This window comes from Portunus trituberculatus, chromosome 34 (genome assembly GCF_017591435.1).
Source record: "Portunus trituberculatus isolate SZX2019 chromosome 34, ASM1759143v1, whole genome shotgun sequence".
NCBI lineage: Eukaryota > Metazoa > Arthropoda > Malacostraca > Decapoda > Portunidae > Portunus > Portunus trituberculatus.
Window position 1 is genome coordinate 9,813,323 of NC_059288.1, and position 15,164 is coordinate 9,828,486.

A 15,164-nucleotide genomic window follows, 5' to 3' on the forward strand; every position below is an offset into this window, starting at 1 on the left:
TAACCTGTAAAAAAGCGTAATGTTTCATAATAAATCAAATGGCTCACTACTCTCTCGATGTCGTTATATTCTACCTGATATGCTAAAGCTTCATAGCGTGATATATCTTCCTTGTCATCAAAAAAAAAAAAAAAAAAGTCACATCCTCTCTTTTCAATTTGGTCTCTCTATATTGAACTTTCATCTCAAAAAGGTGATACGTTATTTGAGATTTCCAGCAGTAGTTTGTTTTGACTTGCTTGAGGATAAAAGTTTGTCAGAATAGTATTAATGACTTCATGTATCTAATCTTTTGGAGTTAATTTGAGATCAAGATGAAAAATATATTTGTAGCGACTTATGGTGGTGGTGGCGGTGGAGATGACTATGAAAAGAGTTTAACAAAAATTCTAGTCTATCTATTTTGTCATTTTAAGATTATGCTGTAGACTCTCATATCCTTTGGTGGTGGTGGTGGAGGTGGCAGTGGCAGCTACTTATGGCAACAGATACAATATATTTCCAGCAAACAGTGACCCATCAACACACCAACACTGACAATGGATAGTGACACCAACACTGAATCAGGAAATAAACTTTAATGAACCATAAACTTCACATTCATACTGAAATGGTAACTTCCACATCCCAGAGACCAGCAACAACAAGTGTGTGTGTGTGTGTGTGTGTGTGTGTGTGTGTGTGTGTGTGTGTGTGTGTGTGTGTGTGTGTGTGTGTGTGTGTGTGTTTCACTGTTTGATCTGCTGCAGTCTCTGACGAGACAGCCAGACGTTACCACGGAACGAGCTCAGAGCTCATTATTTCCGATCTTCGGATAGGCCTGAGACCAGGCACACACCACACACTGGGATACCTACTCACTGCTAGGTGAACAGGGGCTACACGTGAAAGGAGACACACCCAAATATCTCCACCCGGCCGGGGAATCGAACCCCGGTCCTCTAGCTTGTGAAGCCAGCGCTCTAACCACTGAGCTACCGGGCGTGTGTGTGTATGTGTGTGTGTGTACGTGTGTGTGCGTGTGTGTGTGTGTGTGTGTGTGTGTGTTTGTGTGTGCGCGTGTGTCTCAGGAAGGCTGGCGAGTGACCTGATAGAAGCACCACTTTTCCATGAAGCTTGGGACATGACAGCTGGTCTGAGTGAAGCTGACAGGTGGCTCCAGCTTGGCCATCTGTTCCTCAAACATCTTAAGGGCCCCGCTGCACTGTATTCCAATAGCCTGAGTGAAGGAGATGATGTTTGCATTAGGCACCGTATTCCATCACTGGGTATATTCACAAACACTTTGCTCTCTCACCATGACTACTTTCAAGGGCCACAGAGATGATTAGCCAGATTCTCAAGTTTCTCCTGTTAGCGCTATAGAAATCTTGTCAATCTCTCATTAAAACTGTACAATAATACAGGTAACTCTTGATTTACACGTGTTTAATTTACGCGTTTTTGTTAATACGCGACCGAAAAAATATTATAATTAATTAAATTTGCACGATCAGTTTGTTTATACGTCATTTGGCACAACCACATTTTCAAACTGAGTGCCAGACGCAATTTCAAACCAAACTGTGCGCCAGAGAGTGGACAGCGACGGCGAGTGCTTGTGAGAGGTGAAGACAATGGTGTCCTGTGTTTATTTTTTTTAGTAGTGTTTACTTTTATACTGTGGGGTTATTTTGATAAGTGGATTTTTGATAAAGTGGAAAAGCTCAGAGGAAGACGGTGACTGACTGTGGTGTGAGTGGTGAAGGCAGTGACACAGTGAATGTTGTGTTTACATATTCTTTGTTTTGTTGTATTCTCATTATTTCTTGCTTTCTCTTATCATTTCTTGCTTTTCCCTTTACTTTAAATACACTTCTGGTATTTAGAAAGGTAAATAATAAAAACATGCTAATTTAGCCAAATAAATAGAGTTATTTTGTATGAATTTTTTTGGACCACATCCTGCATCCTCCCTATTATCTATTGTTTCTTATGAGAATTACAAGTTTGTTTTACAGGAATTTTGATATATCCAATGCCTCTTAGAACGCATCTATCGCGTAAGTCGAGAGTTACCTGTACTTCAAAATCTGCATGAATTAAACCAGAACTAAGATAATAAGTGTTCCTCCTGTAAGTAATGTAAGAATATTGTCAATCTCTCACTAGTACCATGAAAACATCCTTAAAAACTGGTATAAATTCAACTATTAACTAAGGACACACACACACACACACACACACACACACACACACACACACACACACACACACACACACACACACACACACACACACGTGGAACAGTTTGAATGAAGAAGTAGTGTCTGCAACGAGTGTGCATACTTTTAAAGTAAGATTGGATAAGTGTAGATATGGAGACGGGGCCATACAAGCATAAAGCCCAGGCCAAGTAAAACTACAACTAGGTAAAATACAACTAGGTAAATACACCAGCAACAGTGCATACATACGTGCGTCATGTATTTTCCTGTTGCTGGCTTAATGAGCTTGGTCCCGGAGCCAATGACAGTGCGCATGAAGTCCCACAGCTCCCCACGTGGCGTTGGTGAGATCGGCACGTCAGTCAGGTCTGCAAACACATAGTCAAAGAGGCGGCCTTCCTTGATGTAGTCTTGCATGTAAGCAATGGCATCACCAACAATGATCTGCAGAACCAATGATGGTGTTAAAAGTTACACGTGATGAAGTTGAAGTATTTAAACACACAACTCATCCTGTACCATGGCATTACCTGGCCATACTACACCTCACCCACTATAACTGAACTGGGAACCCTCTCAGACCTGGTAGGGAACTAGCATCTAAGTAGGCCTCTTTATTTAATCATTCTTATAGCCCTTCGCCAGATTTCCTCTTACATAAAAAGAAAATAAATAATCAGTAATTGAAATGAAACAATACAAATCCAACAGGCACAATTTTGTACTTTTGCCTTAAATTAACTACCTCACCACACCTAACCTCACTACAACTTAACCTAATCTAATCTAATCTAACCTAACCTAACCCAACCCAACCTAATCTCACCTTCAGCTAACATAACCTAACCTCACATAACCATGGAGTACACACCTTGTAATTGGCACCGTCGTACTTGTCCATGCAGTCGCCACACGCTGACCGCAGGTGCTTACGACAGCTTCTCATCACAGCATCGTCAATCTGCGGCAAACAAAGAAAAATGTCCAGCCATCTCACATCATAATCATGTGAGCTTGCAAACAACTCTTACACATCTTATTTCTCTAACTTTGTCTTCACTTTTTTACATACTTTCAGGCCCTCCCCATTCTCTCTCTCTCTCTCTCTCTCTCTCTCTCTCTCTCTCTCTCTCTCTCTCTCTCTCTCTCTCTCTCTCTCTCTCTCTCTCTCTCAACACTACTCTTCAACTTTTCCTACCACCACATACCATCACAGTTCCCCACCTTCACCTCAGTGTTGGGGCCATCACACCAGTACAAGGCCAGCCAATGCTACAAGAACACCAGACAGAGGAAAGCTGCCCACAACTCACATCAATCATGGTGACAAACTTTGGCTTCTCCTTGAGCAATTCCCACAGCAGTGCTCCATCACCGCCACCCAGGATGAGGACCTCCTTCCCATTGTAGCTCTCCACTCCCTTCGACATCAGCCCATGGGTGTAGGCAATGTCACTCTCCGCTAAATCTGAAGTGTTGGTTTTTTTTAAGCATTTCGGTAAGATGTCAAATAATCACCTACAGTAAAATCATGTTAAGTCGACGGAGGTTTTGAGACATTTATCCCCATTCTTTTTGTCTAACTCTATTGATCATTTTTGAGGACTGGCATCTCAGTGGGCCTTTATTGTTTGGCCAGCTTTCCCTTCTTACATAAAAAAAAAAAGGAAGCCAGTTTCAATTTAACCAAATATGTGACTGAATTGAACATAACACTGTAACTAAAGCTTTAAATCTGTTATCCCCAAGATGTTCAGCGTGTGCCCATGATAGGAAGTCTCTCTCTCTCTCTCTCTCTCTCTGCTCTAAATCACCTACTCCTCTAATACTTTCTCTTCTATAGTCTGAACTGCACCAGACTTCTAAGCCATACACTTCACAATGAAAGAGCTTATGGCTTGGAACACTAACCCAGTACTAGTTTGGTTCTTTCTTCAGTAGAGATGGTAATATGCTATAAACTACCATCATTTATTTATCCATTACCTGTAAGTCAAGCTCTTATAATGAAGGATAATAATACATAGACTACCAATATTTACCCAGCAACATGAGTAAGTCAAGCTGCTGTAAACAATAATATACAAACTATTGCCACTTATCTATTCAATGATCCCTGCAAGTAAATCTATCGTCATCACTTCTAACATGGAAAAAACAGACAATTATATATTTATAAGCTGTCTACACTTATCAACCAACACCTGTAACCTGTGAAAATAAATAAATAAAAGAAATCACACTTCTGCAACGACTCCTAACCTGGAAAACTCAACACATGATAATACAAACAATGACCTAACCTAACCTTACCTAACCTCACCTTAACCTTACCTTACCTAACCTAACCTAACCTGGAAAACTCAATACATGGTAATACAAACCCTAACCTAACCTAACCTTACCTAACCTTACCTTAACTTACCTAACCTTACTTTACCTTACCTCACTTCACCTCACCTTACTTTACCTCATCTTACCTTATCTTACCTCATCTCACCTCACCTCACCTAACCTAACTTTCACCTAACCAGCTTGCTTTGACCTACCCTAACTTTACCCCACCTTAAACTACTTTAACCTACCCAAACCTAACCAGATATGGAAGACTTAAAACACAATAACACCAACCTAACGTAACCTATCCTATCCTAAACTAACCTAACCTAATATGGAAGACTTAAAACACAATAACACCAACTGAACACTAACCTAACCTATATACCAACTCAACTCTACTCTACTCTACCCTACCCAAACGTGACCTAACATAGAAGACTCGAAATACAATAACATCAACTTACTACCAACACTGAATCTAACCTAACCCAGCGACTCACTCTGCAGATCATCGAGGACAAGCATGTTTCCGTAGCTCTTGGTGTGGTAGATCTGCACCTTCTGGAACTCGGTCCTCTCCTCAAACACCATCTGGTCCACGTCATACTCCAGGATTCTGTCGTCTGCACAGGGAGGTGAAAGACTTGTGAGTTAGCGGTATACTTCTACTGCTGTCGTTATTATTTTTACTACTCAGATTTTTTGGGGTCAACTTTGGTCAATTTACTAGTCATTATCAGTATTAACCCTTCTGTACCGTGATAAATTTTTAGCTTGAGATTTGAGTACAATTAGATCATTTTATTGACATTAGGAAGAGTCTATGGAGGTCCGAAGGTTAATGGCCAAAGCCTTCACTATCTTAATCCTCCCACATGAGTTTCTGAAGCTGTATCAAATCACCATACAGTAAGCAGAACGAATATGGAAACATGTCATGGTACTTAAGGGGTTAAAAGGTCTCAGGCAAATTTGGATAAACTAAACTCTTATTACTATCAATCTTACAAGGCAAGTTTTTTTTTTCTGGAGGCCACGTAAACAATAACACAAACACATACCTTTCCAAAACCACGAAACACAGACACATAGACAACCTTGCAGATCTAAGACACAAAGACACACAGACATAGACACTCTTATAGACGCACAATGATACACAGACACACAGACATCCTTCCAGACACACAATGACACATAGACACCCTTTCAGACACACGACACATACAGACACCCTTCCAGACACACACAACGACACACAGACACTCTCCCAGACACACACATTCTTCCAGACACATAGACACACAACACATAAGGCACACAGAGACACACAGACACATAGATACACAGACACCTTTTCAGACACAACTCAGTACACCACCACACCCTCCACTCGTGTACCTGATGATGTGAAGTAAGGGTTGATAGGAGGTGCTCTCTTGATGGCTGGCAGCACCTTGGAAACACTGCAGTCAAATTTCTCCCGGAGCTGCTTCTCAATGCGCCTCCCATCCTGCAGATATTAAGGAAGGTTTTAAAGTTGCTCCAATGCTGAGGTTTTAACCCCTTCAGTATCATGATGCATTTCCATATTAACTCTGCTTGCTATTTGGTGATTTTATACAGCTCCAAAAAACTTATGTGGGAATTAAAATAGTAAAGACTCTGGACATTAATCTTCTGACCTCCACAGATGTCAATGAAATGGTCTAATTGTGCACAAATCTCAAGGAAGAAATGCATCCCAGTATTGAAGGAGTTAAAAAAAAATTTTTTTTTTTTTTGCTTTACACATTTTGACTGTTTCTTCCTTTGCTCCTAAATTTTCACTCAGTTTGTCCTGGAGTTGACACGGAAAGTTTTAAAAGTTGCTCCAAAGATGAGGTTTATAAAATTCTACCGTTTCTTGCTTTGCTCTCCTATTTCTCCTCTCAGTCTGTCCTGTAGCAGTGGTTTCAAAAGCTACTCAGATGCATAAAGAGAGATTTATAATGCTGTATTTCTTGCACTGTCTTGTTTGTTTTGACAGCGTGACTTAAATTACAAAGCAGAGAAGGGACATTAGAGGGAGACTTTACAACAGATCAAGGTACAAAGAGGCAGAAAACTTTTACAAGGACACTGAATAGTAACAAGAAAGGAGTGCATTTATCCACACTCCTATAAAGATACATGTGCGTGTCACAACTCCTCGATTTACATCCCGTACCTACTCACTGCTAGGTGAACAGGGCTACACGTGAAAGGAGACACACCCAAATATCTCCACCCGGCCGGGGAATCGAACCCCGGTCCTCTGGGTGTGTCTCCTTTCACGTGTAGCCCCTGTTCACCTAGCAGTGAGTAGGTAAGGGATGTAAATCGAGGAGTTGTGACCTTGTTGTCCCGGTGTGTGGTGTGTGCCTGGTCTCAGGCCTATCCAAAGATCGGAAATAATGAGCTCTGAGCTCGTTCCGTAGGGTAACGTCTGGCTGTCTCGTCAGAGACAGCAGCAGATCAAACAGTGAAACATATCACTGCCTTGACACACTAATGACAACCAGACCTGTCTCTCAACCAGTGCTGTGTCACTACTCAAAACACCCGACTCCAACACCAACACCTTGATTTCTCGTGCATCTGACTCCCAACTCCAACTCCACAGCTCTGCCCCACAACACAACACAACACAGCAACACCTGCCACCAGTGCTGAATCACCTGAAACCCCCACAAGCAAAATAACTCAAGGCTCACACGAATGTTTCACTGACAGGGCACATCAATTCTAACTCAGAGTGTGGCAGGAACACTACAGAAAAGAGACCCAAAGATTTGAGAAAGTGAAGGTACCAAACTTTGTCATCCTCAGAAAACAGAGAAAAGAAAGACAGGAGAAAGTGAAGGAGCCAAACTTTGTCATCCTCAGAAAATAGAGAAAAGATTTGAGAAAGTGAAGGAACCAAACTTTGTCATCCTGAAAAAACAGAACCTAATATTTGTCATCCAGTCACTTCTGAATTGTTCCCTGCAAGATGACTCACTTAGAGGACAATTCTGACTCACTCCCCTTTCAAAACTCCATAGCATTTTTTCTTTATTTTTCTTGATGTAAGAGGGGAAATCTGGCCAAGAGCAACAAAAATCATTCAAACAAAAGAGACCCACTTAGATGCCAGTCCTCGAGCAGATCCAAAACAATTAGCCAAAAGAATGGGATAAATGTCTTGAAACCTCCCTCTTAAATGAGTCACAGGTCACAGGAGGATGGCAATACAGAAGCAGGCAGAGATGACATATCCTACAGACCTGAGAAACCCAGATATGCATGCGATGGGCCTGAAGCATTTCTTTGATACATGAGTCACCTTCCCTCCACTGGAAATGCTAACTATACCCTTAACCTCTTCAGTGCCATGACACATTTTCAAATTCATTCTGTTTTTATATATATGGTGATTTTACACAGCTTCAGAAACTTATGTGAGGAATAAAATAGTGAAGACTCTGACCATTAATCCTCTGACCTCTGCAGGCCCTTCCAAATATAAATAAAATTGTCTAATAACACCCAAAAGTCAAGGTAAAAATGCATCTCAGTATTTAAGGGGTTAAGTCACTGTGCTGAAAGAGAAACAGCTGCTGGACATAAGGAAAATCAGCAGCCTGCCAAGCCATCACTGCTGACACAATGGCAAAAGCAGAATCAGCACAATATATTGACAGCAGCTTCCTAGATCTAAGTGTGGTCTAAAGGTGACAATCTAAAACCAGCGATTCGTATATGCAATTGATAAAAAAAAAAACTTAATAGAATGAATATAAGTAGTTACTACAATACTGACAGCAGCTTCCTGGATACAAGTGATATCTAAAGGTGACAATTTAAAACCAGTGACTCATATATACAGTTGATAAAAGAACTTAGCAGAATGAATATAGTTGTATCAGTCACTACCAAATTGACAGCAGCTTCCTATATCTGAATGTGGTTTAAAGGCAACAATTTAAAACTAGCCACTCATGTACAAACAACAGATAAAAATGAATATAGTGAGTGGCAAGAAACACATCAAGGTGGAGGCAAGGCAAATAAACGCTTGGAACTATCTAACGGCAGGAATAAAATGCTGTAGTACTAAATGGAGGAAGGTGACAGCAGTAGCAAAAAAATAAATAAAAAGCATATCTTGCATGTACCTTCCCAGTCTCCTCTGCTCTATAAGCTACACACAGGAACAAGAGAAGTACAAGGCACAAAAAATGGGGTATAAAAATATACAAAATAAGGAGCAACACAACCCAACAAAGTAAGGGAACCATGACAAAAAAGCTTATCATCTCTACGAAACTTTGAAGGGAGGTGAATTTGTACGTTAATAAGACAGTACTAGTGCATCAAACAACTCGTGAAACATGCAAGAGGACTGGCACTTACAGTCTGCAGATGTGGAGGCAAAGAGAGGAAGAGGAGCAGATTAGTACATCCATAAACACACGGCTAAAATACATTACATACTAGACAACGCATACACTTGTGGTAACCAGCACAACAACACAGGCTGCAGTGGAAAATTTTCAAGTGAAGAACACAGTATTGCTAGACTGCTCACAAATCCCTAGGTAATGTCAGTGTCTACAGCTCTATTTCTGATCCCAGCCAGTATTCTGAGACCAGTGACTACCTACCCTACACTGCTCATGTGAGGCTCTGATAAGTAAGAGTCCAGTAGTTTTTTAAGTCTTAAGTAAAGTAAGAAAACAGGACAAAAGGTTGGTGGCATGCTCTCCCTACCCAACTGCTACTCAAGATCCTTTATTAAGTTCTCTCATTCGGTTTTTTTTTTCCAAGTCTGAAAGAGAAATTGTAGAAGTAAAACAAGAGCGATGAACATGTTATTGGTACTTAAGATTCCAGTGTAGTACAAAGAGTTGAAAGCAGGTTTTTAAGGATTGTTTTGAAGTGTGTCAACCCTTTCACTGCAAAACAAAATACCTACTTTAATATCTATAACTTACTACACTTTTTTCCTCATTTAGATACTTTTTTTTTTCTTTGCTAAGCTCTCATAAATATTTCTGTAACCTAATCAAAGTACTGTTTTCTCTCTTTTCTCCTCTGTGTCTCAGCAAATCATCTTCACAAAGCTAAAAGAGTATTTATCATTATCATTAATTTCATCACAAAACATAACTAAGATGGATCAAAATATGCACTTTTTTTCACATCTAAATAATAGTTTCTGCATTGATGAGCGAAAAACAAAAACTAAAATGTAAACGCTAAATTTTCCTGAAGGATTAGTTCATGCAACAGTAAGAAAAAGTTATCACAAGAGTTAACTAATTCCTTCTCTTCTCCAAACACCACCACCTCCAACAATGTGAGAGGACTACACACTGATCCTCTCTGTGCTGCAAGTCTTGTGAGTAAAAGTGCAGTTCTTGATGTGCAAAGAACTCTCACCAGAACACTCCCAAGAAACATGACGTGTAGTGATGTGCTTGTGTATGGAGCGAGAAACTAATAACAAACACACCAAGGAAATTGAGAAGGACGTTAAGTGTCCAAGAAACAGAAAGATAAACAAAGAAATGAGAGAAATAGACACACACGAGATAAAGACAAGGGACGCAGAAAGACACAAGAAACAGAAACAAAAGAAACAGAAAGACACAAGAAAGAGAAACAAGAGAAACATAGACAGTCACACACACTCACATCATTTAGAATTTTGTGTTTGTTGACCAGAAACAGAGAAATGAAACAGACACACTAGAAACAAGAGAAACAGAGAGACATAGAAAATAAAGACGAGCCACAGTCACACACACACACGCTTATTTTGAGTTCATTGAGAAGAAACATAGACATGAAATACAGACAAGAGAAATAGAGACACAGGAAATAAATAGCCACCCACACACACACATATCATTCAGAATCTTAAGTGCATTGGCAATAAACAAACAAGAGAAATAGAGAAGAGAAACAGACACAAGAAACACACACAAAGACCCCTTCCTCCCTTCCCCTACACACGCACAAGCACACGTACACGTACACGTACACGCACACGCACACACACATACACACACTCACATCGTTGAGAATCTTGTGTTCGTTGACGTTCTCAGTGTAGTATTCCACAGTGGCAGAGACGAGTCCATTGGTGTACATCTTGACGGAGACTGTCATGGAGTCTGAGCTGTACAGGGCAAAGTGGTTCCCTCCTGCCACCTCACACATCGATACCTGCAAACAATTGAAGGCTTTTTCTTCTTCCTTTTCTCCTTGTAGGTAAGGTGGGGGAAGAGAAATAAGAGGTTGGACAGTAGGTAAAATTGGTGAAAGTACAGGAAATAGTAGGAGAATAAAAGTTGGTGGGTTGGCCATTGTAGATCTCTCTCTGCTCTGTTTTGAAATGACTACTTATTTTTCCTCGTTTTTCTTTTTTTATGTAAGAGGGGAAATCTGGCCAAGGGCAACTAAAACTATCAAACAAAAAAAGGCCCACGTACATGCCAGTCCCCAAGCAATTCCGAGAGAGTTAGGCAAAAGTATGGGATAAATGTCCTGAAACCTGTCTTTTCCAATGTGATATGCAAACATTCACAACAACAAAAGCACTGCACAAGATTTCTAAAGTGCCAATGAGGAAGTGAAATTGATCAAAATGGACAGATTTCTCAAAGTCAAGCCAGGATAATGTTTAGAGTTGACTAAGACACAAAGAAATGTCTGAATGGTTTATGGTTCTAGGAAACATGTGGGTAGTAGCAGTAAAAGGCTTACGGTGGGTATAGATGGATGAGAAGGATGAGAAATGGTTCTTGCATTACTAGACACATGCAGGTATGTTACAAGATACAAGTCTGGTACATTACAAGATGGATGTGTGAAAGTGTGTTACTATACAGAAGCATACAGGTGTGTGTAATACAAGATAAAGGTCAACAAGTGTATTACAAGAGAGAAGTGTACAAGTGTGTCATGAGATACAACTGTGAACACTTGTGGCTCATAACAAGATTAACGTGTAAAAATATGCTTTTAGGTAGAAGATAGAAGTGTCAAAATGTGTCATGAGATACAGTTGTGCAGGTGAACACTTGTGGCTCATAACAGAATACTCAACACACACACACACACATGACATTCAAAGCACAAGATTGCATAGTAAAATGATGAGAAAGGGAAGATGTCTGAGAGATGTTAAAAAATATAGTTTCCTACAAAGATGTGTTGAGACGTGGAACAGTTTGAGTGAAGAAGTGGTGTCAGCAACGAGTGTGCAGAGTTTTAAAGAAAAATTGGATAAGTGTAGATATGGAGACGGGGCCACACGAGCATAAAGCCCAGGACCTGTAAAACTACAACTAGGTAAATACAACTAGGTAAATACACACACACATAAACAAACACACACATCTCAGTCATACAATCTGGCAACAGGAGGTGAATGTTGATGAGACAATACAATCCATTTTAAACTCACTATCCTATGACTTTTGATAAATAAGAAGCAACAATGCAAGAGATATGTAAAACAAGACTGGCAAACTGTAGAACTCCCTGACTGCTTCTGTATTTCCTCCTCTGACATGAACAGAAGCAAGCATTACTGTACCTCAGTGAGGGAACCAGTGAAAGGCTCAAGGATGGGCAGGAAATCTTGAATCAGCGTCTTCCTCTCCACTGCAAACAATTAGAGGGAAATAAGTAAGAATAACATTGCCTCCGCCAACAACCCCCCCTCCTCTGCCTCACCATTCCCAGGGTGACACTAACAAAATTCTGCGAGTCAGTAATCAAGATAAAAAGATGAAATAAAGAATTCAAGCTTCACAGATGTTAGATTGAAAATAGAAATACAAGCTATTACTAAACAGAACTTATAATTTACATCTTAAGTTTTATAGCAAGCAATCCCCCTTTTTTTTGCTTCTTTGTTCCTTTTGTTGCATCTCTTCCATAAAAAGTATATATATATATATATATATATATATATATATATATATATATATATATATATATATATATATATATATATATATATATATATATAAACTAAAGACACTGGCTGAGCATAATCTACCATTTCCAACACCCAGCACATTAATGGCAGCTTGTCAGCGATGACACTTCACATAAACTCCACCACAAACTCACCAGGATTTGAGATTTTGGCCGGATTGACTCTGAAGTCGACAGGAACTGAGTGGCCGGCCATGGTGAGTGCAGTGTTGCTGAAAACCAATACAAAAACACAATGAAATGATTTACATAAAGAATACAGTACAATGGCAAAAGCAAAATTCTCAGGCTCGGCACATTGTCAAAAGCAAAATTCTCAGGCTCAATACACTGTCAAAAGCAAAATTCTCAGGCTTGGCACATTGTCAAAAGTAAAATTCTCAGGCCCAGTCATCATAATAGAACAAGAAATAATTTACCACTATCAAACCACAAAATGCGAATCTTAATTCACGGGACACCCTGTTTATATACAAGCAACATTGAAGGCCATAACACAACTCAAAAATTAAATGACATACAGTATATATGAACTAAACACTTGCCTATGCAATACACATATATACCTACTACACACAGTATGAATTAAAACATTTCTTGCATGGGCGTGTGGTGCTGAAAAAATTAACAAATAAAACGCTGATAATATCAAAATGAGAAGCAAAAGCAGCTAAAAAGATAAAGTTAAATTTAAAACAAAAATAATAATAAAAACTGGAAAATAAGTAAACCATTCAAATCTAATAAAAAAAAATACAAACTGAAAAATATAATGCAGACTTAAAACAATATAAAGAACCTGAAAAAAAAGGAAGAAAATTGCAAACGAAGTCAACTTTCTTCTTTTTCTTTTTGTGTAAGGAAGGAAATCTGGCCAAAGACAACAAAAACAATTAAACAAAATGGGCCACTAAGATTAACTGACCCTTTGACCTTCAAGGGGACTGACAATTAAGTGTACCTTTATCTATTCATTTACTCATTTTATTTGATTATTTTACTTTTTTTCTTTTACCCTTAGCCAGTCTCTACATAAAAAAAAAAGAAAGATGCCAGTCCTCGAGCAGATCCAAGAGAATTAGCCACAAAATGGGATAATAACAATAACTAGCTATACAAGATGAGATGAGCAGAAAACTTTCCCATGTGAAATAAAGTAAGCAATCATTGTTACCATAGTTAAGCTGCCCACACAACCCTCCAGAACTATTCCCACTTCACCAGATGTCCACAGCTAACACCTCGGTAATGGCTCCTAATCTCCTAAACCTGCCAACTGACTTAAATGCTCCTCAGTAATGGCTCTCAACTTGCAGTGGCTCTTAACCCTTTAGTACCATGTTGTGTTTTCATATTTATTCTACTTACTATATGGCAATTTTACACAAATGCAGAAACTCATGTGGGGATTAAAATAGTGAAGATTCTGGCCACTAATCTTCTGTCGTCCATAAAGCCTCTATAATGTTAATAGAACTATCTAATCATACCCAAACTCATGATGAAAATGTATCCCAGTAATGAAGGGGGTTAATCTGCTACAGCTGCCAACTTTCATGCTCCTCGGTAGTGGCTGTAATCTGCTACAGCTACCAATGCTTCATAATACTTCACCAGTACCACAAATTTTAACCTGTACCACGGCCATCAAAATCATGGAATCAATTCACCAAAACACCTCTCGCTTGTAACATTACCACACCAACTGTCGTCATATTGATTCACACGGGGATTTATTTATTTTTATTTTACTTTTTATTTATTTATCTATTTATTTTATGTATGTGTGTGTGTGTGAGCTACATAACTAAGCAATCAGCTGCATAACTAATGGACCTTCTTAATCTGGCTAAGATAGGTTACATTAATAAATTCTAATATTGAATGAAATTCCAGCAGGCTTTTCAACACCCATATTTCACTCATTTCTCGCCTTTCACCCAAAAAATACCCAGTTCCCCACATGCCGCAAGCTGGTTTGGTTAGGGAGCTTGTTAGGTTAGGGGGGCACAGACGTAATATACACAATTATCCTTACTTTCATCTGCCATGAAGCATTACCGTCAGGAGAAGCGGGTAAGCTGTTTACCTCCACATCCCCACCTCATCTCCCATACAGACCTTGAAAATACCCTGACCAAATTAATCTTAACCTTACCCCACCTAACCTAAACCTTACGTAACCTCACCCAACCATCCAATCTGATAAAAACACAACCGTCACGCTAATAGTAAGGATCCACTGGTGTAAGGTACCTCAGCCGGCTGGAATAGATAATGTATGCAATCTTATCACCCCATCAATGCAACATGTTAACGATCCCTCGGCCAGTTATCAACCTCATTAACAAACGTACCTCTCTGTAACACACCGTACATGCACACCACCAGGAACCAGCAACACCTCACTGCTTTGTTCCACCTGCCGGCACTCCCTTACTTACCTGCTGTACGGAGAAATTAAAGTTTACGGCGTGGGTGACTCGAGGAGCACTTAGACGTGTTGCCTGTCGGTGGTGGACGCCGGGCGGGGAGTTCACCTCTTCCAACGGTGTCCCCCAAGGCTTCTATACTACTATTACTACTATACTATATTCCTTG

The 15,164-nt window shown here is 39.7% G+C and overlaps 1 protein-coding gene across 2 annotated transcripts; it reads right to left on the bottom strand.

Annotated features, from left to right (window-relative positions):
- Positions 1 to 948: 948 nt before the first annotated feature.
- LOC123512773 (spermine synthase-like) lies at positions 949 to 15,164 on the bottom strand. 2 transcript variants are annotated; one of them, XM_045269350.1, is made up of 10 exons: positions 14,753 to 14,775; positions 12,699 to 12,775; positions 12,157 to 12,224; positions 10,629 to 10,781; positions 5,949 to 6,060; positions 5,048 to 5,170; positions 3,521 to 3,675; positions 3,079 to 3,168; positions 2,457 to 2,651; positions 949 to 1,219 (listed from the first exon to the last, which is right to left on the bottom strand). In XM_045269350.1, exons 1-10 carry the CDS (start codon positions 14,758 to 14,760, stop codon positions 1,067 to 1,069), a joined length of 1,134 nt encoding a protein of 377 aa, XP_045125285.1. In that variant the 5' UTR covers positions 14,761 to 14,775; the 3' UTR covers positions 949 to 1,066. The 2 variants fall into 2 exon arrangements, with proteins under 2 accessions (XP_045125285.1, XP_045125286.1); XM_045269351.1 differs by lacking the exon at positions 14,753 to 14,775 and adding an exon at positions 15,008 to 15,164 and having other exon boundaries at positions 950 to 1,219.

Coding starts and splice junctions, on each gene's coding strand:
- LOC123512773 (XM_045269350.1), bottom strand. Junction 3,676..5,047: donor TGTCCTCGATGATCTGCAGA/GTGAGTCGCTGG, acceptor CCAACACTTCAG/ATTTAGCGGAGAGTGACATT. Junction 1,220..2,456: donor CAGGAAAATACATGACGCAC/GTATGTATGCAC, acceptor TCCTTCACTCAG/GCTATTGGAATACAGTGCAG.